At 37.1% G+C, this 27,956-nt stretch overlaps 1 protein-coding gene across 6 annotated transcripts in view; it reads right to left on the bottom strand.

Annotated features, from left to right (window-relative positions):
- ZZZ3 (zinc finger ZZ-type containing 3) overlaps positions 1-27,956 on the bottom strand; it is a 74,356-nt gene that overhangs the window by 7,001 nt on the left and 39,399 nt on the right. For 5 of the 6 annotated variants that reach the window (XM_063298147.1, XM_063298146.1, XM_063298144.1 and 2 more), the window contains 7 exons: positions 14,747-14,885; positions 13,008-13,155; positions 12,809-12,924; positions 11,291-11,365; positions 11,018-11,119; positions 8,236-8,331; positions 1,052-1,204 (listed from right to left, as the gene is read on the bottom strand). In XM_063298147.1, coding sequence (XP_063154217.1) covers positions 1,052-1,204; positions 8,236-8,331; positions 11,018-11,119; positions 11,291-11,365; positions 12,809-12,924; positions 13,008-13,155; positions 14,747-14,885 — 829 coding nt within the window. The remainder of the gene's footprint in view (positions 1-1,051; positions 1,205-8,235; positions 8,332-11,017; positions 11,120-11,290; positions 11,366-12,808; positions 12,925-13,007; positions 13,156-14,746; positions 14,886-27,956) is intronic. The other variant, XM_063298149.1, reaches the window with a different exon arrangement.

Raw genomic sequence — 27,956 nt, forward strand, 5'->3', positions numbered from 1 at the left:
AATACAAAGGGTTCCTATTACAGGTAATAAAGACGTGTTTGCACTGAATGAGACTTTGTACTAGTTTCCCACATACAAGGTGAACACAGAGACAATCACAGCATACTAGATTACTAAAATACGGTATTATTTTGGAATTGATTACTTATTGAATACACATGTTCCACCATTCCTTTTAAAAATTAATATGAATTCAGAATTAACTGATTCACCCACCAATTGTAGAATACATTCAAAAGCAGAAATGGGGCGGGGGCGGGGGATTCAGACCTTGAAAATGCTAATAAGAGGAGCAAACCCTGAGAGTAGAAAGAGAATTCAGATAGAATTGTACATGATTTCTAATTATTCAACACTATTTATGCATGATTTCTAATTATTCCGTATTAGGTTTATTCTATACTAACTTTATTTACAAGATAACTTTATTATCCTTTAAAATGTGATAAAAACAAATCTGGCTTCATAAAAATAAAACTTGAAAACAAGCCTATTCAATATACTTTAAAGAATATGGTTATAGAATGAGAATTTTTTAATGTGGCTTTATTTAGTTTTTCCCACTTAATTGTTTCCTTATAAATCAGAACATTGAGACAGGAGATTTAATTGTAGAACAAAATGCCCAACAACTTTGTAAATTGGAAAAACAACATTATATTGACTTCTAGAGTGATTCGTCTCATATGACCTTTTTCCATAAAAAAAGGAAAACAGGAGGTATCTTATGCTTTCCTGAATTGGGGGAAGGACATAGGCATGTGTGTCTGTGCGTATGGATCTTAGAGACTGTCCACTCTACGTATCTCATACAAACTAGCACCTCCCCAAATCAGGTTTCGCCTAGCATAATGTATAAATCATTCTGTTTGGGGCACTTACTGCTGATTTGAAAAAGGAACACTGTTTTAATTTTGTCTCCTCTAAAACTGAAACACCAAGAATCTATTTCTATTGCATTGACCTTATACAGCCATTTCTGGTCCTTGTATTAATTTTTGCACTTTCCTACATAACACTTTTTAAAATCCAGTTGAAATGCAAAACATACTGATGGTTCCTCCTCTGCTGCATTGGCCATGTGACTGTGAAAACAGGATCTGTCATCATCTTCATCCATATACACAGGAGGTTCATGGGACGTCATGAAAGTTGAAGGCTTGAAGAGATGTTTATTCAGAGGATGTTGCCGCCTACTAGAGGACTGCAATAAAAATAACTATTTGTGAAAAGCTGGCATTACATAATTTTTACAGCACCACTTTAGAAAGAAAGCTTCACATATTATTACACAGAGGAAAATATTTCTAATTTTCAACTGAAAGGTATTCTTTTCACAAAGCCAAAAAGCCAACATACTCTACAATAATATATTTCAATAATTAATTGCCATGAGGAATCCCTCTCAGCACAACAGAGATCCCTAATAAGTGGTTCTCCCCTCCTGCTGCTAAAGAAAGGCAGAGATAATCAAACCTGGGTTTTCACAGCTAAGCTTGGAATGTTTAGATCTTCTCACTGCATCTTCTGATCAAGACTAAGACATGATATAATTTGAGGCAGCTATTATACAGTATGAAAATATAAAGAGTAGAATCCTCTCCAAACACAACTAGAATATGACAAATAAAGTAGGAAAGCAGACTAGGATCTTACACTGGATTGCAAAAACTGGTTAATTAGAATGTGGTTTTGTTGCCTCTACTGTACAGAGGGAAGCTTCACATTAAATGTCCAATGTTCACTTTATATACCATATCTAGGGAGAGAGATGTGACTGAGAAATGAACTGAAGTGCTCCTATACCAAACAAGTCAAACAGCATGAAGTATTTTTGATAAGGGCCCTATGAAGACCTGACAAATGGATGCCTTAATGGAAAACAATATGACTTCTGGTAATAGGAATTTTAATGTGAAATGGCTTAGATAAACATTGGTTTGTGTATCCCATGGAGAAGCTCTTGCTACCTAGTTATTGTAAAATGTATAGTCTGCCCCCTTTTCTGAAAAGGAGAGGTGTGGGAAAATTGTATTAAGAGTTTTGTAAAACAGGTGTAAGTTCTAAATATTCTGTGCATACCCCACTTCTTGATATCACCCAAATACATATGGAGATTATGAAAGAATAAAGGTAAAATAAATTTCTAAAGCTTGTGAAAAGTTATTTTTTGTATTAAAAGGGAATCAGCATGGATTTTCTAATGGAATTAGAAAATAGATTTCTATTTTATTTCTATAGATAATCTCTTACATAGATTGTTCTCAGTTCCAACATAATTTTTAGCTGACAATTGCTACTTTGAGGACAGGAGATCTTGTTTTTTAGTGATTCAATCAGAGACTATGTCACAATTTTTAGCATCACAAAGGAAACCTTCAAAATGTAGGATGATTCATGAAAGTTCTACAACTGAAAGTACTGAAAAGGTCCAAGCTTGTATATGGGAAGTACTGGACTCGAATTTTAGGCCTAGTTATTTAAATTGAAGTTTCCCAATAACTAGTCTCAGAACTGACTTCTTAATGTATCAGTAAAAAGCCTTTCCTATCATATCATGTATAAATATAACATTGCTTTTTAAGGAAAATAGTCCACCTCTTCAGCTACCCAAGATCTGAATGAAGTATGGGGCTTTGCAATTGGAAGCTTCTTACTATAGGGAGGAACAAGAAGCTGCTTCGGTCACATCTGTATAAAGGTGGATGAAAGGTCACTGCTGATCTGTGACAACATAAATCTGCCCATGGTGGTTATTCACAATGGTCTCCAAGGCAATCAGGACAGTTTATCTTTTTGTTATTGTTCATGACATGGATATGCTGAGATTTTATTCTGTTTGCATGTTTCATCATTGGAAGCCGTGCAGAGCAAGATAGCAAAGATGAGATGTCTACAAAACAAGAGTATTATCCCCCTTCCCTGGAACAGGAACAAACAATTAAGAAATTCAAGCAAAACAAAAACACCAGAAAGAGAGGGAGTAAGGGAAAACTGTTAGAGCAAAAATGACTTAAAAGAGGAGCTGAAGCAGCAAGTTCTGTCCTGTGCAAAGGCAGAGAAAGAACTGGGGGGAAATGTAGCAGCATCAGATCTCCTGTTAAAAATTAGGTCACATCGTTCTTACCCCTTCTGGATGGTAGGAAGAAAAAGTACTAGGTGCTTATTCAACCAATCAACCACTTCCCTTTATTCAATTCACAAACATCCACAAGTACACAAAAACTAGAAATCTATGCAAGTGATTGTTTAAGAGGATTAGAGATAACACTGCCATTTTTTCTCATATAATTCATACAATCATTCAAGTTATTAAAGACCCCAAACACTAATTCAAAACTGCCAGAGACTCCAGAATATGATGGAAAGGAAATAGACTGGATTATCAGCATACTGTTACTATAACACACCAATCCTCCTTTCCTTGGATGGTATCTCCTAGTAGTTTCATATAAATACTGAAAAGCATAAGAGGCCAAATCAAATTGGTATAGCATAAAGATAAGGGGACTGAGTGTAAGTCCCCCAGTATTACTTTTAGGAATATACGACAAAGGCAGGCTGGAATCACCAAAAATATCTCTCCCCATCTAAGCAAGGCATCCTAGTAGGAATCCATAATTAATAATATAAAAGCCACCAGCATAGCTAAGAAGAACACAATCTCCATGCTTAGTTCCTGACAAAGATAATTTATAAACACCATCAAGGCTGTTCCATTCAAAAATCAGGTCTGAAACCAGACTGAACTGGATCTGGATAATCAGCTTCACCTGGGACTTCTTTAAACTGCTTGCTGTATCATTATTTGGGACTAGAATTTTAGCATCTTAGCTAAAAAAGAATACTTTATACAGTAGCTGATGATGATTATTAAAACAGTGAAATTTAAATATGACTTTTTAAGCATAGGTGAAGAAATACTATTTTTAAAAGTCAGAATGAAAAAAACATTGTGGGCTTCATAAAAAAGCTTTGAACAATATATCTGATGGCTGTCTGAAGTGTGTTATAACATCATTATTCCCCACTAATCACAAATATTTTGGAAAATGGTAGGAAGAAAAAGTACTAGGTGTCCCCCTTTTGGGGGAGATGGGCCGTAGGAAAATTTGAAATATAAATATGTATGTATGTATGTATGTATGTATGTATGTATATGTCATTTTTCCAAAATATATTTAGCATCAGTTTTTCCCAACTTGTAATTTGTACATTTCTACCAGCCAGCTTTCATAATGACATTTGACACATTAAATTAATCATCAACTTTACAGAAACACTTTGTACTTAAAATTTTAAAGAAACAGACAAAATTGACTTAATTTCACTAAGGCAGAACTTAGTGAAATAACTTCATTATTACTAGGTATGTTCAAAATTCATATGCTAGCAAAATAATAGGATCTTCCAATGCAGATTAGAGCCCTGTGTGGAGAAAGAGATGCCAATGTTCAAGGTGGCTTTAGAAAAGGCCGATGAACATGAGACATTATTGTTGATACACACTGGATAATTGAGAAAGCCGAAGAATACCAAAAAGAAGTTGATTGTGTCAGTCATGACAAGCTGTGGAATGTGCTTAGAAAAATGGAAATTCCAGAACATCTCATTGTCCTCATGAGCAACTTATATACAGGTCAGGAAGCTACAGTACGGTCAGAACATGGTGAAACAAACTGGCTCTGGTTGGCAATGGAGTGAGACAAGTCTATATTCTCCCCTTATTCATTCAACCTATATGCTGAATATATATTAAGGGAAGCTGGATTGGAAGGTCAGTGTGATTTTAAAACTGGAAGAAGAAACATCAATAACCTGTGCTACCCTGATAGCAATAAAAGCCAAGAAGTACAATGAAAAAGTTTATCTTCTTTATATTTAATTTTAGTCTCAACTAATGACAACAGGTAGAACAATCAGCCTTAGCATTGGCAATGAAGATAACAAAGTGGTGGAGAGCTTCTGCCTTTTAGGATCAACCATCAACAGTAAAGGAACAAGCGGTCAGGAAATATGCTGCAGACTAGCACTTGGTAGAGCAGCCATGAAGGCCTTGGAAAAGATATTCAAATGCAGTGATATGTCTATACCTACAAAGAACAGAATTGTTCAAGCCATGGTATCCCCTGTGATGCTCTGTGGAAGTGAAAGTTGGACTCTAAAGAAGCAGGATGGGAAGAGTATTTACACTTTTGAAAGAGTATTTACACTTTTTAAACCAATTTCAGGGGCATGAGTGTATAGGGACATGACAACAATTATGACTTTAATCAATCCTCTGAGTAACATTAATACTGTATTTATTTTACCTAATACTTTACTCGGTAATTTTCTATGTCTCTAGTAATAATAAAACAATGTTGCTTTATATTAAATGTTGGTCTGATGCTGAGATTGCCCCAATATCTCTTTTAATGATTCTACAGAGTAGAGGTGATCATCCTGAGAATGAAATCAGTTAAAGTTGCATGCCTTTCCAGATATATAATAGGACTAGAACAAAAGGAGCGGTTGGGATAAGACAAGCATTTGATTTATGGTTAAATAATGTAATTATTCCTTTCTAAACATTTCTGTCATATTTTAGAAACAAAAATACACAAAACTCTGAGAAATAGTTGGTTATTTCTACACCTGATTCTTCAAATGGTTATTTGAGAACTCACATATGTATATGAGTTCTTTTTAGTGCAACTAAAAGAGCTTTTGTGATGTGAAAATTCACAGATGAACCTTTAAAGACCACCAATTACAGGTAAATAACCTTTTCTTCTTCAGCATGATATACATGGATCACACATATGGGTGAATAATAAGCTAAATTACATAGAGGTAGGGACAGGTGATCAGGAAGCCAAAAAAGCCACAATTCTGCCAAACATAGACTCCACCCAAGATCAACTATCTAGTCAGTAGTATTTTATATTTATAAACATTGATGGTTGTGCCCATGTAACTGTTCTAAAAAGCTGAGACAAAAGAACGTGTCTGAAGGCAGCAGCAGATATAGCTACAAAGCAGATGGAACTGTTACTGAACAATGTTGATTAGTCAAGTCAAGTTGGAGTACAGCAGCGTATTGTTCCAAATATTCCTTCTGCCATCCAGTGGTGAACACAGCTCCAAACGGACTCTGAATCTTAGAGTGAGACAGTGAGGGAGAAAGAGTGAAAGGAAACTGTCCATAGAAATAAGGCTTGATGGGTCCACCTCTGTAGGTGAGGTTAGCTACTTCTAAGGAAGTAACTGAAGTGGTGGCGGTCATATGACCCAACAGGCATAGAATGAAACAGATGGAAACACCACTCGCCTGTGAGATGTGACTGATCTCTGGATAAGAAAGCCAAACTGATTGTTTCTATGTGGTAACTAGGAGCCAATAATCCAGGAGGGAGAACACCATGACACTCTGCATGAAAAAATAAGCTGAGCACCATGAATTTTCTAAAGACTGCATTTTGTAAAGAGCTAAAAATAAAACATAAAATTGGAAATCATAAGACCTACTGAGAAACAGAGAAATTTTCTTTCCTGGGTGCGAACAGGGGCAATAGAAATATGGAAGTCTGCATCTTTCACACTGATGGCTCTAGTCCTGGATGTGCTGGAATAGATCTGGATTTGAGAAAAATACACTTCTGCTCCTGTTACGACTAACCTCACCTACAGAAAATAATGCACTCTCTGTAACAGGAATAGATCTGTCTTGAATCTAGGGGAGGGAAAAACGGCCTAGAAGAAAAGCTCCAGAATCCACCTGCTATTGGTTCCAGTATCTTCCATGTGGTAGCACCAGTGGTATAGCCTGAACCTTTCCAGAGTATCATCAACGTTCACATAAAACAAAGGGGAAATCCTCAGGCTTGCATCAAGCTTTCTAATTCAGGCTGGAGGACTGGAGCCAGGGGTTTTGTTGGAAGGCATAGTCTGTTTCCATTGTTTCTGCTCCACATGGATCATGTGGAGCAGTATTAATTTGTTCCACAATTCAGGAAGCTTCTAGCAGTTTGGATGGCAACTTGGGTGACTTCTCTTGTTTTGTGGATGAGTTGTTTTCCTACTAAGCCTTTGGATGTTCTTTAAACAGAAGGTCCATGCTGGAAAACTTGAATTTAAAGATCTAAGCAATTGATTTAGTTGCTGAAGTGGCAAACACTGGGGACGTAGAGAGCCTTCTCCCAAAACAATGCTCTTAGGCAGGATGACCAATTTCTCCTAGCCTGTTTATTAAAAGCCAGGAAATGTGGGGGGGGGGGGAATAGACTGACAATCTGGCCTTCATCCAGAAAGATTAGGCATAGAAACAAGTAATCAGATGGCAGTTTGCTGCTGTTGCTGCAGTGTTGGCACCTTCAAAAGTGTACCTTCAGTGCCACGAAATGCTCAAGAAGGATGCAAAAAAGCCATAAACAGCAGTACAAGAGAAGTTAAAATCACAAGAGGTTCTCATTTCAGGAAATCATTTCTGGGGAGGAGGCTAAGACACTGAAAAAAATGGCTATTAAAAAGTAATTTGGTTGGGAGTTCTGTCAACATACAGGGAAGGAGTAGGGCTCCTGCCAAAAACTTTTCGTTCTAGGAAGTTCTGAATGAGGACATTGTGCAGGTTCAAGTACCCATATGTGTAATTCCGAAAGACCATAATGAAGAAAAACAGGTTGTGCACCCAGGATCTATTCACTTAAAAATACGCTAACCATAGTACAAGAAAATATGGCCCTCATATAAGAAGCCTGCAATCTTGATGGAAAGGGCAATGATAGAAAACATGTGAAGTTATGGTTAAGAGAATATGGACTGGCAATAGAGCATCTCTCTAAATTAAAGTGCAGTTTTGCACAATTTTCACATTTAACAATCTTTATTCATACGTAAGAAGATCAGTCCTCAGTCCTCAGTCCCTAACCATAACATATTGAATGATCATGTCAATTCTACTTAAACGCAAGTAGAATTTTCTGCACGGAGATGGGGGTCTTTGATTTTACAAAGTTCTATTCAAATCCAGTTGGATCCAACAGCAATTTGAGAAACAATCTGCTTCAACTCAAGATTTAGAGCATTCCCCTTCCCATAGTTGATTTGGGGCCCAAATTGTAACTTTTCTTTGGAAACCCAGTTATCACATTAACTGTCACTGAAAGAAATGGATTTTTGTTTGTTTGTTTGCCATCACTGGATCGTTTCATGAGCAGAAAATCTCAGAAATAAATGCAAAGCCTTGTGATTTACCTTTTTAGAGTATAAATACAAATTTGGTGTTCTGCCTGGAACTGGAATACCAGCTTTAGTCAGTTTTATGAAATACTTCTGCACTCTGCTGGCAACCTAAATAGGGGGAAAAAATAGAAAATATGTATGGATATAATTCTTAAACATGAAATAATTATGTAAGCTAAGTGTTAATTAAGAAAAATAAATATGAGTGAATCCTCCTGCTACCATGATGTTTCCTATATTACAAAAGGAGAGGAGCAATTCTCCACTCATAAGGGCTCTTCACTCTCATCTTCAAATTTCTCATCAAGACCAACTTCATTAGAAGTTTCCTGAGTTTTCAATTCACATATAGTACTTTTCCTGATGTATTTAGAATAAAAACGGTTTTCACATGTTCAGAGTCTAAATATGAACTAAAAACAGTTTATTTATTTAACATATTTCTGTGTTACTTCCCATCTGGTCAAATCTCAAAATGTTCTGAATTCTCCAGCATTACCCTAAGACAACCTCAGCAAGGGAGCCTACTGGGCAGCAGGATGGCGTATGTTACAGAAATTGTAACTTCATGAAGTAGTGTCTTCTGATATAGATTGGGTATTTGCCATCTTTTAAAATACACATCCTTATTTCACTGGTTAATTTTTTCTTTCTAATATTTAATGTGACCACTGGAGGTCATTTGTTAGCATGTGGTGTGGTATCATCAGTATGCTGATATTCAACCATACATCTCTGTCCCTTAGTCCTGTAAGTGAGGTTGTCAAGGTTCTGTCCCAGTGTCTGGAGGTTGTGGAGATGGGATGGGAAGAAAAGTCTTTGACTCAACCCTGCCAAGACTGAGTGGCTCTGGATTTTGGGTCCTCTGCATCCCAAAACTGGAAACTTTCTATTTTTGCTTCTGGACAGGGTTGAACTCCCCCGCTCAAACTTAATGCACAAATTAGGGGTCCTCCTGGACTCACAGCTTCTGATTGAAGAGCAGGTTGCAGCTGTGGCAGGAAGACCTTTGCACAAATTCATCTTGTGTGCAAATGGTGCTCATACCTGGATCAGGAGGCCCTGCTTGCTGTCACTCATGCCCTAGTCACCTCCCATCAGCAATATGCTGTATATGGGGCTGCCCTTGAAGGCCATCTGGAAGCTACAAATGGGCCAAAATGCAGCAGCTTGGGTAGTTATGGACACGGCCAGATATGCCCATGTAACAGCACTACCTAGCAAGGTAAACCGACTTCCTATAGGCTTATAGGTACAATTCAGTGTGCTGGTTAACACCTATAAAGTCCTACATGGCACCAGACTGTTATTTGCAGAACTGCTCTCCCCAGTGATATCTGTCCATCCCACACTTTCTAACAGGGCAGGCACACTTCTCTGAAACAATGCCAGCTGATGGGATCCAGGAGGCATGCCTTTCCCACTGCCTGCACCTGTCCTCTAGAATGATTCCCCACCCCCAGACTTGGACATATGGCTGGCCCCAACCCTGTTGGCCTTCAGAAAGGCAGCAAAAACTTGGTCTTTTTCTCAAGCTTTGGAGCTGAAATGTGTGGTTCACTCCATCTGGAAAGGAACCTATTGGATTTTAATTGTATTTGCTTAATTTTTTAATTATTTATTATATGCTGTCTGGACTCACTATGTTTGAATTGGGAGGCCATATACAGTGATGCTTAAAACTTTGGGAACCCTTTTGAATTTTCAATATTTCTGCATAAATACGACCTAAAACATGATCTGTTCTCTACACAAGTCCTAAAACTAGATAAAGGGAACCCAATTAAACAAATGGGTCAAAGACATTAGATAGACGAACAGACAGATGGACCTAGTGGATACATTTACAATATTCATATACTAGAGGGGTTTGGGGGCACCAATACAAAGTGGTTTGCCAATGCCTTCTTCTGAAACATTTGTCAACTTCCCAATCAACATGCAGCTTTGTTTGTCATAAAGTTCGGTAATACTTTGTAAGAGGCATACAGATAGTCTTCATTTAACAACCCTAATTGGGACCAGAATTTCTGTCACTAAGTAAAGTGGTCATTAGGCAAAACATCATGTGGCCACACTGCTTAGAAACAGCAGTTCTGGTAGTCCTGGTTGCAGTTGTTAGGACAGGACCTTACACTTCTCCTGCCCTGCCATGCTCGCCTCTGCCTCAACTGCCCCCAACATATCTCCCCCCTGTCTCTGCCCTTTTGGCCACCCTGCACTTTACTGCCACCACCTACCCCTGCCACCCCGAGCTTACCTTTGCCATCTTCCTCCTCCACTGCTGTCAAAGTGTGCCTGGCCAAGCAGCTGCTGGCCCTTCACGAGGCCCTTGTAAATGTGGGCAGGCTGCCAAGCTCCCAAATTTTGATCATGTGATTGTGGGGGCCGTAACTTCAAGGACTGGTTGTAACTACCATTCATTCAGCGCCATCATTAACTTCAAATGGTCACTGAATGAATGATCATTAAGCTAGGACTACCTCTGGATTCCCTCCTTCCCATCACTTATTATAAGTCATAGAATTAAAAATTAAATACACACACACAAAACGCTTGTTGATTTAAATGAAAAAATAGTTCTACAACTGAAGAATCTGCATACCTAATTAAGCAAACCTTTTTTTAAAAGCAAAAAATGAGATACTTTTGTGGAAATCAGTAGGCATAATATGGATGCAGTAACAACTACCTATACTTCATATAGAATCTTCCTTTCCAACACTCGTTTTACCAAGAAACAGAAGCTGTCTATTCATTGTCTAAAACTAACAGTAATGCAGCCCCTCAGTACCTGCTTTGCAGTTCTATTACCCAACTCATCAGCAATTTTTTGCCATCGCCGAGATTCTACTTCCTCTGGAGGATACTTCAAAAGTAATTGTTCAAGTTTTTTCTGAAATGATGAACAACAAAAGTTGTCAATACAACTTGATTTTCACAAGAGAGATCTCTAGTCATCTTTAATGGAAAGTTGGGAGAAGGGAAAGAGGAATGAAGACAGAATAGAAAAACAAGATTAATATTATAGGATAATATCACTTTAAAGTCGTGATTGTTGCATTACCTGTTCTTCTACTGTCCACAGCTGATTGAAAGTTTCAGGTTTGGTCTCATCACAAAGTCGTCCCCTTATCATCTGCTTAAATGCAGTATATAACAAGATGAGAATTTAGATAACATGCATAACTGAATTTCAATCAAACAAAAAAGGTTAAATGTCATACAGTTACTGCTTTTACTTTTTCTTGCAATAAACAACCAAAATAATCACCTATTGTATCACAGTATATCAATGCTGAATACTTTGGTGATGGCTACTAAAAAATATTTGTGTCATCCTAGGACTGTAAATTTCAAATATATCTCATATTTATACTTGTATTTCCTATGAAATTTCAACTAAAACTTGATGCCGAACCTGAAGTGGGATGGAGCCCTGTCTCTTCAGTTCAACCTACCCCCGCACCCTTCCTCTTGGCATCTTGACACTGCTAGCCCTTTTCTCAGCCAAGGAGCAAACAAAATACTCAAAGAGCATTTACAATATACAACAGTCTATTTCTTACTGAGTAGGCTGCCCCCCTCCCCCAGTTTTAATGTATTTGGGTCTACCCTTCTAGTATCAATCAAAACCCTCCACCTTTACTATTTTCTTTAAGTTTTCTAATTACGTGGGCAAAACAAATGGCTGATGCATGGTGCTTCAGCAGACTGATCAATGTTCATAAAATATGATTGATTAGAAACCCACATATGAGTTAAAGAGAAAAACCTGAACATGCAAAATCAAAAATAGTAACTTTATGTGACTACATAATCGCTTCTCCTATCTAGAGGACTCTTCTTATAAACATCATTCTCTCACTGGGAACCTCTGGTTTAAAACCCTTTCTTTCCACTGAAGCTGAGCTGGCAGTCCTTTTCCCTTCATCAGCCACTACTAATCATCCCCTATAACCAACTTGTAGCAGCCAACTGCCAGCTGTTTTTTTCCCATAAAACTCTCTTTCTCCTCCCTTTCTGATATGGAGAGACTTTTAAAAGCCTTTAGTCCTCATTCACTACTACAGAGCCAAGTTACCCCATGACCTTCATAGCTGAGTGATGACTTGAAAGGTGACTAAATTTGGGATTCTCTAGCCCTAGTTGGATACTGTAACCAAAACACCACATTCTGAAGGAAGGTACTTTCTGGTCTGTGCCATTGAGCAAGGAATGGTAAATTGTTGGGAAGTTGCACTCTTAGCCTTTCATGCAGCGGATGACTACCCTGGCTTCATCTATTGACCAAAAAAAGAAGAGCAGCAGAACTGCAGAGAGTTAATTCACTACTAGCAAAGCTAAAGGACCACACAGAGCTAAAAACATCTACTGACCCAACCATCAGCTACTGACCTAATGGGCAGTAGATTCTGTGGCTTTGAACTGTGAGTAATAAGGCATTGTTGCATTCTACTATAAAAAGTTTAAGAATAATTTGATCAAAAGGCAAAGGATACAACTTTTCCAAATGAATTATCTACATTTTTCGAAGAGTTGCTTTGGAAAATACAGGCTTTCTTTTGTTTCTGATCATACTTACTTGTGGACGGTTGTTTGTTGAAGCTTCTGGGCAATCGCTAAAAGGCAAAACAGAGTATGAAGTAGTCTCTCCATCCTTTCTGGGATCCAAAGGGCTTTTTGGTCGTGTAGGTAAACCTACAAAAATGAAAAGTAATCAATACAGTGCATTTGACCTTTTTTTTTTTTTTTAACACAAAGCCTATTTATTTCATGCTTACCTTTATCAAAAATAAGCTTGGCTCGTCTACTGTTACGCTTTCGGTTTTTGAATTCTCTTTCAAAATTCCCAAGGCTTGTAGTATATTGGTCCCAGGATATCTCTGGCAGCTTGACAACTCTTTGTGGAAATGGAAGCCCTACATCAACCTGAAAGAAAGATGAAACATTTACACAGAGAAAACACCTCAAATAATATGATATAAAGTTATATAAATGTGGACTTATGTTAAGGCAATGCCAAGTCTCAAACTCTGTATTACTATACTGCCACACATTTAAGGAATTCTTCCAGGATTAATAAAAAGCATAGCAAAGAAAATATTAAACAGAAAATGATGGCTCATTAGAGATCATATTTAAAACTATTATAGCCAGATTTTCACAATTTCATCTCCACTTGTTGTCTTCTTACCATTTAAGTAAATTATTTGTTCCGAACAAATATATTCTAAGAGAAGCTACAAGGAGGCCAACAAATAGAAACAAAAATTTTAAAGCTTAACAACGTTCAAAATATATATGGATACCACATCCCTCTATTCACTCTATTATTGTTCTTTAATAATAAAATACATTCCACAAAAAGATCAATAATCTGAAGAGAAAATTGCCAAATGGCATATTTGGTTGCTATTTCTCAGTGACACAATTCCCAAATTTACTCTGGAAAACTTTAAATAACTTGACCCTCAATTACAGGTAACATTAGCTATAAAGGTCCAGTACAAACATTCAGGCTGCAGTGATCTTATAGCAAACTGGTGGAATACTGGTGCAAAAACATGACATATCCTTTATCTGGAGGTAGTTTTCAATATGAACAGATTGTTTACAAGAATATCTGATCACATTTAATGAGGTATGCACCCTTTTCCCCCACATATTATACAAACTACACGTGATCATATAATCTCCCTATGATTGATTCTACTGAAAGCTACCAGCAGAAAAACACAGACATGCACTTAAACTAATTGTCTGCCATGCTGATTTACAGATGTTGAATGTATGAGGGGACCACAGTGTTCAAGGATTGTAATTTAAACACATGTACATGCCTGTGGTAAAGGAGACCAGGCCAATTGGAGAAAAAAAATAGTATCAAGTCTAGAGAATTGGCTTCCTTAAGATTCAGTTCCTACTAACAAATGAATGTGATAGTCAAATTAAGACTAGGGCCTATTTTGAAAACCATTCTAGTGCCTGGTTATTCAAGAACATTATTTATTTGTTTATTTAATTTTCTATCCTGCCTTTATTATTTTTATAAATAACTCAAGGCGGCAAACATACCTAACCTTCCTCTTCCTCTTTTCCCCACACAACAACCCTGTGAGGCGAGTTGGGCTGAGAGAGAGACTGGCCCAAGGTCACCCAGCCGGCTTTCATGCCTAAGGCGGGACTAGAACTCACAGACTCCTGGTTTCTAGCCCGTTGCCTTAACCACTAGACCAAACTGGCTCTCACCTGACATGATCCTAAGCTAGATCATGTCAGGTGAAGTAATCCCATGTGGAAAATTGGTATGAAGACAGATTAAGGGGAGAAAGGAACTGGTGCCACCATTATTCATCGGATTTCATAAATAAAGGGCTAATGCATTTTTTTTTAATAAACACAGTTTTGAAGAAATTATTTTAGAATAACAGACTCAAGAAGCCAGGGTCCTCTACAGAGGTCATCTATTTGAAGTATCAGTTATCAAACATCTCTTATGAGAGAATTCCCACTGCAATACCTTCTTCTGGAGACTTTCCACAAATCCAATGGGATCTTTCAGTGCTTCTCTCTGGTGTCTGCCTAAACTCTCAAGATCTTGAACTGCTTGAGTACGCTGAGCCTCAAGTACTGCAATCGTTTGTAACAGTCTCTGATAACTACAGAGATAAAGGGAAACAACTCACTACAGATATCTATTCACAAGCAAACCAAAGCAGAAGTAGAAACAAAAACAAAATCTTAGTGCCCAGCACATTTATCTGAAAGAGTCAAGCAAAAAAATTAACACAACCGTGTATATTACAAGTATTACAAGTATAAGTCAGAAATTCCTTTAATATTTAATTATAGTGGTGCAAGCAACTTTTTTAGAAAGCTAACAATAAAACACATGTTGCAAATATAAGAAACTAGATGCTGCATAAGCCACACAATGGTAACCTTTTTCTCACTGCAGATTAAGTTTCTAGCTACTACCACAAAACACACACACATACACACACCAACTCCACTCCAACATACTGAACCAATACCAGTCTGATATCTAGATGAAGGAAAAGAGCAACCAATGCATTTGTAAATATTGCTTAAGAAGATCCTGGTAATTTCATTGCATGCCTTCTAAAAATGGTTCAAGAAATACATATATAATCTCTGAAAGTTTGGATTATAACTCCAATATAAAAGAGAAGGGTGAACATTGTAATTCACAAATAACCCTAACCAACTTGGGGAAGGAGGATTAAACTACATTACACTCATATCCCTGTGCCATTTTAAATAACAAGGTCCCAGGAAGCTGTGAATTTGCCCAGAGATGTGGGAAGAATCCTCAGTCCACTTCCTATAAGCTACTTGATAGGATCTTGAAACTTCATTCTTATTAGTATCATCACCACCACCACCACCACCACAAATGATAACAGGGATATTTATGCACAATATTGAAACTGAGACTGATATACTTGTTACATAGGAAGTTGTCAATTTCTCATCTCTCTTGTTTTTGAATAGGAAATCACATTCCTATTTTTTTTAGTATCAGGGGTTCATTCCTAACTATCTCTAGCAGCTGCTTTCCTTAATCCTAATGTGAACATACTGCTTTTGCCTACATAAACACTCATAGTATGCTTAGCTATATTAAGAAAAGGTTAATCTTTCTTAAGTTCATGTCCCTAGCCTAAAGGTGGGGAAAAGAGAAGTTAAAAAATTCATACGGATTGATATATTTTTAAAAATCTAATTGGTGGTTTACACCAACACATCTGTTACCTAACCTAAACATCTACAAAGCTAAAGAGACCTACAATCAGGAGAAAGCCACATTTGTTTTATAGTTACCTAAGATTCAAACTGACAGTAATATTATTTCTTTTTCACTCAACTTCTACTCTCTTTATTTGCAACTCTTTTTCTGTCTCAGGCTATTAGCACATGCAGAAAATAATAATAGAAATTTCTGAAGTCTCTTAGTCTTCCTGCAATAACTTTTAAATATAATCATATTACTTTTTTTTGCAGCTAAAATCATATGGGCAACTCATCATAACAGTAATATAGATTGAAGTTTATTTCTAATTAGCTTCTTCCTAAATTCTCTTTATATAATATTTTTATCAAGCATTAAAAAAAAGAAAAAAGAAAAAAGACATACAACTCAGGAGAGAGAGAGAGAGAGAGAAATAAAAGGAAAAATAGAGCACAGTGGATAAATTGGGAATTTACAAGCATCATAAAATTAGGTTAACATTTTCAGTATTTTACTGATTAGTTTTAAAAACTAAATATACTATATCATTTTAAAAACCACAAATCATTTTTAAAATCCAAATTATATATGAATATCAAAAGCAATAATCAGTGCAGTTTAAATCATAAAATGAGATTAAGAGTAACAGTAATTTCTACTTGAGCAATTGAAGTCTTTATAAGAAAAACTCCAATTCTGGATGTGGTACAAATATGCATATAGAGTTAAAATCCAAAAATGGTTTCCAATTTTGATTAAATTATTTGTCAGATTTATTTCTGAAGTAAGTTATTTTAGACATTGGGATGTACTACAAAGATTAATTAGCCATTCCTCTACAGAAGGAAATGTGTACACTTTCCAGTAGGAAGTACCAAGTATCCTTGTAGCAGTTACCATGTACAAAGTTAATTCGGTACACTTTGTGAGAATGTAAGCTTTAGTAATACTTAATTTTTAAAAAATAGCATGTTGGAAAGGAAATTCAGCTTTTAAAATGTTTTTCATTATATAAATACAACATTGCCACCAAATACGGAAAAATGATCCAGTGGCAAAACATCTTATACCAGTTTTCTCTGAGTATAATATTCAATGTGAATTTAATGCTTTATTAATTAAATTTGTATATTCTTTCTTATAAAGAAAACAAGTAAATGTTAATTGACAGTCCTGCGTTAAAGTTAACACCTATTAGCTTTGTCTGTTATAGTCACACTGCTCAGACAACAATTTTATCTAAAAATTATCAAATTGAAATGGCAATATATTTTTTCATGACTGGATTTATTTACTGGAAAACATGATTTTTGGCTAATCATATTATTCAGGTACTTTAATAAAAACAATATTTAATTGAATCAATATGTCTGAAAAGGATCAGTGTTATTACTTTAGGGAAGGAGAGAAGGTGGCACATTAACAGTAATGTTTTATGTCTTATGTTAGAATGTATTAGCTGCTTTTTATAGTGAACAAGGACATGCATATACATGCATAAATTCAACCTGGACCAATACTTACTAGAGCAACACTTGAAGAAGATACTAAGCACATCTCAGGATAAATACTCATGAATCAATACTTTGTTTTCAATGGAAAATTCAAATATTCTTAGTTAAAAATGGTTTTATGGAGCAATTTCTCCTTCATCTTATATAAAAAAAAATATGCTGGCAACTGCAGATTCTACACTATCCAGTATGAGAATCCTGCAGATACTTTATATTGAAAATTAACAGATACTCTACAGAATCAGGCAATAATCTTTACACTAGAAGAGAAACAAGGATTATTCACTGCACAGCAGCAGGATCAGTCCCATACCTCTTACACAATTCACATACCTCCAACTGTAGACATTACAGGAAGAACACTGTGTCAGTCTATGGTAGCCAAAAATCTGGAGTCTGATAGCACCTTTTCTGACTAACCAATTTTATTAAAAGGTATAAACATTTGTGAGTTATAGCTCATTTCATCAGAGTGGCTAAACTGATGTAGGATCTAAATTGGGATGAGGTAGGGAGTAGAAAGGGAGGGGAAGACAGACTGGTTATGCAGATGAAGGTTAAATGTGAGACAGATTACATGTACCTAATCAATTAACAATTATAATGAGTTAAAAACCCACTGTATTAGTTGACACCTTTTGAGATAGCCTGAAACATTTTGATCTATGTGAGTTCAGTAATTCCTCACTCAGTCATGCTTTTTGCATAAAAGAATTAATGAACAGAAGTTTGACACTGGGACTCAAACAATATCAAAACAGTATCAGAGCATTTCAAATTTCCAGAACACTCTACTGCAGATAATTTTGAGAAAAAGAGACTTTAAGAGCAAATAATCTGTCTCTGTAATCTATTTAAAGTAGTGGCTATCACTATTAAAGAGCAAAACCCTAAAACTGCTACATACTTCTATATATACTCCTATAATCTCTCCTATTACCTAACTTTTATCTGAGATAATCAGATCTTTGCACTGATTGTGGAATAATTCTGCTAATTTTAGTAGCATTTCAATAGATTTTTAAATTAGTTGTTTTAGAACACACACTCCCATGAAAAATATTTCTGTATATTAAGTATAAATAGATGTCATGTATTAAACACTATGTAACACATACTGTATGTCTGTATATTATTTCAATATTATAACCTTAGAGAAACTATATATAGATACCGATACATGTTCCTAAATAAGAGATTGCTTTGATCCAGAACAACATAATATGGAGCACATGCATATATGAAATACAGGTGGTCCTTGGTAAACGACTACTAGTTCAGCAACCATTCAAACTTGCAACAGTGCTGAACAAGCGGTACTTACGACTGGTCCTCAAAGTTCCAGCCGTTGCAATGCCCCCATGGACACATGACTGTGATCCAGCCATTCAGCAACCAGCCTGGATTTCCAACCGTTGCAGCATCCTGTGGTCACATGATCACAATTTGTGACCTCCCCTGCCAGCTTCCCACAAGCAAGGTCAATAGGGAAGCTGCAGGAAGTCAAAAGTCATGGTCACTGTGAGGAAGTGAAGCTGGATTGCTGTACGCGCTGGGGGAAAAGCAGCCGCAGCCTGGCAGAAACAATTCCCACCCCATTTCCCCATGGCTCAGCACAGCTCATGTTTTTCCCCAAAAGGCTGTAAAATTTTACAGCCCAGAAACTTAAGAGAGGGGCTCATTCATTCACTCACATCCATGCCAGCATTCCAGCTGCCTGGCTAATTGAGCCACACCCTAGCATTTTCAGGAGTGTGCTGATGTCCAGAGGCGGCCTTACCTGACCCAGGCCCTTGCCTTACAAAAGCCAATGCTTAGACGGGGGGGGGGGGGGGGGGGATGCAGGAGAAAAGGAGATAAGAAAATGGCAAGCAGATGGGGAAGCAGGAGGTGATGTTTGGAGACTGATAGCTATTATAGGCAGGCAAGAGGACTATCAGTCAACTGCCAGGACTACAAGCTATGGTAAACAGCATATCCTGGTGGGATTCCTTCCTGGAGCTTGGATTGGGAGCTCAGCTGGAGAGCTCAAAAGCAGTACTGCTTAAGAGTAGAGCTTGGAGCTTGGCCTGGAACTCAGCAGCAAACAGAAAAGGAGCAACCACACCAAGGTAGCACCTGATCCCAATCAGTGCAAGAACATTTGGAGGGAGGCAAAGGTTGTATGCCACTTTACAGTCTTTCAGACCTTTGTTTAAGGACCGAGTATTAAAGATGACATCAACTTGCAAGACCTAGGATGGTCGAGTTAACCCAAAGCGAGAGGCTGTTGTTGGGGAAGGTGTGTACCACAATAAAGCATTGTGTATAGCACTGCTACACTGTGGTGCACCCAGTCCCTGGAAAGCAAAGATCCCTCACAGTCACATGAGGTCCTCACTTAACAACGGTAACCAAGGACTGCCAGAACTGCTGTCTCTGTCATGGCCACGTGACATTGCATTTTATGACCACATCTCTTAGCGACAGAAATTCCAGTCCCAATTACCACTGTTAAGCGAGGACTACCTCAGGTAGTCCTTGGGTTACGACAGCAGTTGGGACCAGAATTTCTGTCACCTAGTGATGGGTTGTAAAGCGCAGTATCACACGATCGCATTGCTTAGCGATGGCAATACCAACAGTCCCAGTTGCCATTGTAACCCCAGGACCACGCAGGTCGTTAAGCAAGGACCTCATGTGACTGCAATGTGGGAAGAGGCGGGAGTCACAGACAAGCAGGCCAGCAGGTGAGAGCAATGGACAAGCTGGTGGGCAGGTGCTAAGGAATGCAGACGAGTGCTGAGGGCAGACGCTACGAAGCATGGGCAGGTGAAAAAGAGGCAGGAGCGGCAACTTGTGACCTCATGCCGGCTTCCCCACTGACTTTGTCAAATTAATGACCATAGGATGCTGCAACCTTTGTAATTTGGAGCCCGTTGCCAAGTAACCAAATCATGATAATGTGACTGCGGGGATGCTGCAATGGCTGCAACTTCAAGGACTGGTCGTAAGTCCCCGTCGTTCAGTGCCTTTGTAACTTTGAATGGTTGCTGAACGAGTAGTCATACCCTGAGGACTACCTGTACCTCTGGAATCATTTCACTCTCTCACAATACAGGTAATTAAATAAAAGGCAGTAGAAAAATGCATTCTAGGGTTACAGTTTTAAGAAAAAGTCATTGTTTGGCTTTTAGAAACATAAAAATATGAAATGGATTTTTTTCATTTCCTCGTTTGTAACATTTTACAACCTACAGAAAGACCGTAACAATATAGTTGCGTCTAATTTCAGAAAATAACAACCAATCCAGACTTCAATGATCTGTGACAGATCAAACCACTAGAGCTTCATTTTTATTTTCACTCAAATTCTGTCTGAGCAGAAAAAATATTTTTGGATGCCCCCAGTCAATAGTCTTATAAAAAAGTTAAAGATGGTCAAAATGCCATCTTACGTTAGTTGTTGTTAGCCACAAAATTTTGCTCTGCAGTTCAAAACAAAGCAAAAACACAAATACAAAAGAGAAACAAATTACTTAAGATTTTGAAGCTCAACATACTATTTTGATATATCAATATTTTCTAAAAGATGGCAAATGAGGCAAGCCTCCTTGTGGGAAGAATTCTGTAAGTGCATACTTAGAAATAGAACGACATTTCTATAAATTAATATGAAAACCTGTAACTGGATCAAATCAAAGATTTAAATTAGTCAAAGATTTAATTCCAGAGTCTACTGAAATAATCACTGCAGGCAACATTCTAATGTTCTGTCAAAGACAATAATTTTAGCTAAATCTCCAGTCCACATATAGTAGTAATAAATGTAGTTCAAGCCCAATGATCAAATGTCTTTTTTCCAGGTGGCAAGGAAGTTATTTTGAAAAGTGTTAGGGCTTTTCTTATGTTTAATAAGTCTTCATTAAAATTCGATATAAAAATCAACATCACAGAGAATGTTTTCAGCTATCGGGCTTAGTTCTCTCTCAGCATCTTTCTCTCTTATACACATATATATGTGCAACAAATACTGTCCTAAAAAAGAAAAACTGGAAGTACACATGAATCATCATATAAAACCCTTATTTGGGTCTCTAAAATGGCACGATTTTACATACGATGCCACAAATAAATACAGTATAATAGTTACTTTAATCATACAGAAAAAATTACATACATGCATATGCTGGGATTTCTTCAAGTTATTTAGGAGTAAATCAGCCTGTGCTTGTATAGTGAAGAACCAGATGCTATCTAGAGTTGAGGTGTTTGGGGTCAGGGACTGTATCAGCAACTTGAGCACAATTTAAGCAGCAAGCCATCTTCTTGCACATCACATACAACACCAAGTTGATTTGTATAACCTAGAGTCATGAACATCTTGGTTCTGTTGACTGATATGCATAACTGAATGTATGACAATACTTCCTTACTACAACAATTGAACATATACATGTTCGCAAAGCAAGCCGCAATAGAGAGTTACATTTCCAAACAAAACTCCAAAACAAAATATGCACAATACTGCACTGATAATAAACTAGGGTTTTTATGGTAGAATAGAGAAAGTGTTTTATAATGAAGAAATATTCTGTATCACATAGAAGTTCCAACGCTGCCATTATTAGCAGAATATCATATTTTAACATTTTGTATAAAATTATTTTTCATTCATCTGGAGATTTACATGTACACAGATAAACATAAACTTATTATCAAAGTAATCAGCCTTTCTGAGGTCATAAATTCTACTCACAAACTAATGACAGATGTCTAACTAGTTAAAAAAAATATTGTCAAGCTTGAAACAAGAATTTCATATTACTAAAACTCTACTAGAACTAAAGCTATCAAACAGGATATACAATAAACTTTATACATTAACAGAAAAATTTTCAAACATAGGCATCAGCTTACCACATAACACAACATTAACTACCACTCAGTGACAAACTATAAAAAGCATTATGTTCAATCTCTCTTGGAATCCTTTTTTTCAAGCCGCTATATTGCATACAACCTACTTCCTAACACCAACTGGATTTGACTTTACCTTATCTGTTCTGACATTACAAAGGGAAAGGGAACTTGGATAACAATACCTAATTATTATTTTTGCACTCTGAACTGTCAAAATAACTGCATCGAAATATGCTAATATTCTGCTACATATAATATTGATGTGACTATCCTTGAGGAAAAAATAGGTTTTAATAAATCAGAATTTCTTTTCAACTGGCTCCCTGTCAGTAAAGACTACATTGTCCTACAAACCTACAGTTCCATCCAAAAGTTTAGGCATCCCTGTTCAAATTGTACATTGGTGATTGAAAGTTTGTGAACCCCCTTTGAATTTTCAATATTTCTGCATAAATATGACCTAAAACAAGACCTGTTCTCCAAATAAGTCCTAAAATTAGATTAAGAGAACCCAATTAAGCAAAGGAGTCAAAAACATTATACTCATTCATTTATTGGGGTAAATGATCCAAAGCTGCATATTTCTGTGTGGCAAAAAGTATGAGAACTTCTAGAACTATCAGTTCATTTGAAGGGGAAATTAGAGCCATGAGTTTCAATCCATGAGATGATAATCAGGTGTGAGTGTGGAAGGTCCTGCCTTATTTAAAGAACAACATTCTGGGTATTCATTATCAAAGACTGATCTTCACCCCACAGATACATGGAAGTGTGTCATGGCTTGAACAAAGGAGCTTTCTGAGGACCTCTGAAAAACAGTTGTTGATTCTCACCTGGAAAAGGTTACAAAACTATTTTCAAAGAGTTTGGACTCTACCAGTCACCTGTCAGGCAGATCATGTACAAATGGAGGCAAATCATTTTATCTTTTATAATGATTTTCATTTATTCACTGTTTTTACCTCATTGCTGTATGTCGCCCAGAGTTGCCTTGTGTGAGATGGATGGCCTTATAAATGTGAGCAATAAATAAATAAACAAAATTCAACACCATTGTTACCAACCAAGATCACACCAAGAGCAAGGCGTGTAATACTCTAGGAGGTCTCAAAGACCCAAGGGTAATGTCTAAGGAACTAAAGGCCTATCTTGCATTGGCAAATTTCAATATTCATGAGACCACCATCAGAACACTGAACAATGGTGTGCATGGCAGGGTTGCAAGGAGAAAACCCCTGCTCTCCAAAAAGAACCCTGCTGCCCATCTACCATTTGTGAAAGACCATGCAGATAAACCAGAAGGATTCTGGAAGAATGTTCTATGGATGGATGGGACCAAAATAGAACTTTTTGGCTTGAATGAAAAGTGTTATATTTGGCAAAAGGCAAGTTCTGCATTCCAGCATAAGAACCTTATTCCATCTGTGAAACGTGATGGTGGCAGTATCCTGGTTTGGACCTATTTTGCTGCCTCTGAACCAAGACACCTTGCCATCATTGATGGAACTATGAATTCTGAATTGAAGCAGCAAATTCTACAGGAAAATGTCAGGGTATCTGTCTGTGAACTGAAGCTCAAGACAAAGTAAGTCATGCAGCAAGACAATGACCCAAAACACACAAGACATGACCAAAGAATGGCTAAAAAGAAGGAAGTTAATGTTTTGGAATGGCCAAGTCAAAGTCCTGACCTTAACCCTACAGAAATGTTGTGGGTGGATCTGAAGCAGGCAGTTCATAAGAGGAAGCCCAGCACCATACCTAAGTTGAAGTGTGCTGTAAGGAGGAATGGGTTCAAATTCCTCCAAGCCAATGTACAGGACTGATCAACAGTTCTCGGAAATGTTTAATTGCAATTATTGCTGCCCAAGAGGGGCACACCAGTTACTGAAAGCAAAGGTTCACATATGTTCACCACACACAAACATGTAGCTTTCGATCGTTTTCCTCAATAAATAAATGAACACACATATTTTTGACTCATTTGTTTAGGGATTCGCTTTATATAGTTTTAGGACTTGTGTGGAGAACAGATCATGTTTTAGGTCATATTTATGTAGAAATATTGAAAATTCAAAAGGGTTCACGAACTTTTAAGCACCACTGTGTGTTTCAGTAAACCCCTAAGTGAACAAAAGTTAATACAACCTCTACAGCAGTGTTTGTCAACCTCAGCTATTTTAAGAGGTGTGGATTTCAACTCCCAGAATTCCCCAGCCAGCATGGCTGAGGTTGAGAAACACTGCTGTAGGTGGTACGAAGTTAAATGTGACAACTTCCTGCAAATTTAAATGCATGTGCAGTTCTTTACAGTTTAAAAGAAACAAAACTGAATAAGGCAGCAGCAGAAGTGTGGATACCCTTTCAGACAGTACTTTCTAACACCTCCTTTGGCAGAAATATCAGCTTCCAAATGTTTCCTGTACTGTGGTAAGAATCTTTCTGTTCTTTTTGATTCTTTCCCCCCCTCTTCCTTGCAGAACTCCTCCAGCTCAGAAATATTCTCAAATCTGGAATGCGCTGATGTTTGAGATATCCCAAAGATTTGTTTTAATAACATTCAAGTCTGGGGACTATGAAGGCTATTTTAAACCTATCTCTTCTATAACGATTGCAAGGTTGATTTGAAAGCATGTTTCAGGTATCCTACTGAATAGCCAATTTCTTTTCAGCTTCACTGACCATGGGACACTAGTTTTTAAGGTATGCTGATACTTACTTGCATCCATTCTTCCCTTTTCATGCACATTTAATGCACCACACAACCATAGAGGATATTAGGGCCCATCTTTTCTTCAAATGCTTCATTTATTTTATTTTCTATTCTGCCTTTATTATTTTTATAAATAACTCAAGGCAGTGAACATACCTAATACTCCTCCTTCCTCCTCCTTTTCCCACAACAACCCTGTGAGGCGAGTTGAGCTGAGAAAGAGTGACTGGCCCAAGGTCACCCAGCTGGCTTTCATGCCTAGGGTGGAACTAGAACTCACAGCCTCCTGGTTTCTAGCCTGTTGCCATCCTTTTTTCTCCAAATGTGGTTCTGCAGAACAGTTCTATTTTTGTTTCAGCATCACAAAGCACCTTGTTCCAAAATGGTTCAGGCTTCTTAGTGCTTTCTTTTAAATACTGTAGATCGCAACTTTGGTAATGAATCAGAGAAAAGGTTTCCTTCTGTCAACTCTTCTGTGCAGATCACTGTATAGCAATGGTGTACTGTGGACAATTACTCCAGTGTTAGCTAAACCGTATAGCAGGTCTGTAATGAACTGTTTTGCAAATCTGCTCAATTTGGGGGTGGTTCTAGCAGAGATTTTTGTCTTCCAGATCTTGCCTCAGCAATTCCAAATAACTTCCATTTCTCAGCAATGTTATTTCCAGTTGGAAAAGATTAAGATTAAGATTTTAGATTTCTTTAAATAGTCCTTCCCTGCTTTGTAACAGTATCTTCATTTTCAGTGCTTAGACAGTTACGGGGGGGTGGGGTGTTCATTATTGTTGTAAGTAGACAGAACTGTCACAACCTGAGAGGTTGTAAAGTCAGAATTTATCCACCTGTGGAACTGTCTTCACTTAGCTAATTGCAGGCTAATGAATCAATCACCTTTTGGGGCTTTAGTAAGAACTTCACAATTAAAAAAAAGGGAGCACTGAATCAACTAAAAGAGTGTCCAAACTTCTGTATCTGTCTTATTCACGGCTTCCTTATCTTAAATATGTAAATTGCACATAAATAATACATACACTTTCAAATTTACAGAAAAGATGTCATGTTTAAACTTCTGTTCAACAGAAAAGAATAAAGGTTGTACCAACTTCAGTTCAGTTAGGGATTCACTGAAATATACAAATTGTGCAGACTACTTAAACTTTTTCATGCACGTGTAATTAAAGGCATTATAAAAATACATTACAGATACAAAATGCACAATATTTTTGTCAACCTGTGTGTTAAAACTTAAAAGCAAAAAAATAAAAAAAATTGTTTAAAAATAAAGGTGTCCTAGACAAGCAATCCAATTAAAAATAAATATAAAATATAAAGTAGAGAACTCATTTTGAAAAAGATTTTGGAAAAGTGCTTTGGACCCCATACAAGCCCAGCTCCTATCTTCCATTTGTTTAAAAAGACTGTTGTTTTACAGGCTTTCAAACTGTTTTCATGCAGCCAAAACCTTTTTTCAGGATTGCTCAGAATCCTAAAGAACAAGCTTTTATAATAGTTACTGTGCTCATGTAGTGTCATGAGTATGGATGGCGAGCAGGAGGCGGCCCTTATCCAGGGGGGAAAACGCATGCGTAGTTTAGAGACTTTGAGCTGTCATTCAAAGAAACCCAGAACAGACCCGCCTTGAGTTTTGCGGTTTATCTGTCTGGGTTTTCCCACGGTTCTTCAGTTTGGTAGGATTTTCTGTCTACAATAGCAGTAAATAAAACACTAGAGACTTTCTCCTCGTCTCGGCGTGGTCTTTGCTTAGTCAGGACATGAAGGGTCCAAGCATTATCTTTAATAATATAATTGCTTTTCTTCTATGATACAGAACCAAAATTCTGCAAATCACAGACTGTAGCATAAAAATAAAATACAATTGATACTGTAAAACTCTAAAATTTAAAAAAATCTTAGCTACACTAAGACCAGTATTGAATGAGTTTATTTTCCCAGATAAAGTTCTTTTCTCAATTAACTGACACTTTCTAAGACTCCCTTATATAAATATTTAAAGAATGTGCCAGGCTGCTGCTATTTCAATATTTGTTATTAGGTTTCCCTTCTCTGCCTATCATAACAAAATAGAAATCCTGAAAAGAATGCTAATAGCAATCCAGAAAAAAAGCACATTTGTATTTCTTCATAGCATTACTTTGAAATCTAAGATCAGAGCCATACTGAACATTTACTTCTTTAAATAACAAATGAATTTTCCTCGCCATTTTTCTCAAAGACAAAATTCCCTAGAAACTAGGAAACATGTTATGATTCAAAATGGAATATAGCATGTGACCAAAATTTATGAATTTATTCTAATACTTATGACAGAACCATATATAATTACAATTTAAACATGCAGCAAAATAGGACTATACTCTGGAAGTTCTACAGGTGTGCGCAAAATGTGGTACTTCAAGTATTGTTGAACTGCAGCTCCCATCATCCCCAAGCACTGATGCAGGAGATTAATCCAATGACACATATAGCTGCACACTGCCATGCTCTAGAGTAGAGATAAGATGGAAGCCAAATGCCAAGTTTTCATCTATAACTCACACATTCGCTTGCTGGCTTCAGCTTACAGATGTTAGAATCCAAAATAACTTAGAGAGCACCAGTTTATCTTCATCTGTTCAAGTGGATTTTTTTCACAATACTTTATTAAAAACGACTGCAAACCGATACTATAAATGGGGTGGACCCTGATGCAACAGAGTTGTTTACATAGCATACAGTGTCAAACTGCCTGCATATAGGCAAGACACATTCCATTTCCCAAAGGAAGTATCAGTATTTATTTCTCCTAACTGGCAATTATTGCATATTCTCTTGTGAAATCACATAATAT

Source organism: Candoia aspera, chromosome 3 (genome assembly GCF_035149785.1).
Source record: "Candoia aspera isolate rCanAsp1 chromosome 3, rCanAsp1.hap2, whole genome shotgun sequence".
NCBI lineage: Eukaryota > Metazoa > Chordata > Lepidosauria > Squamata > Boidae > Candoia > Candoia aspera.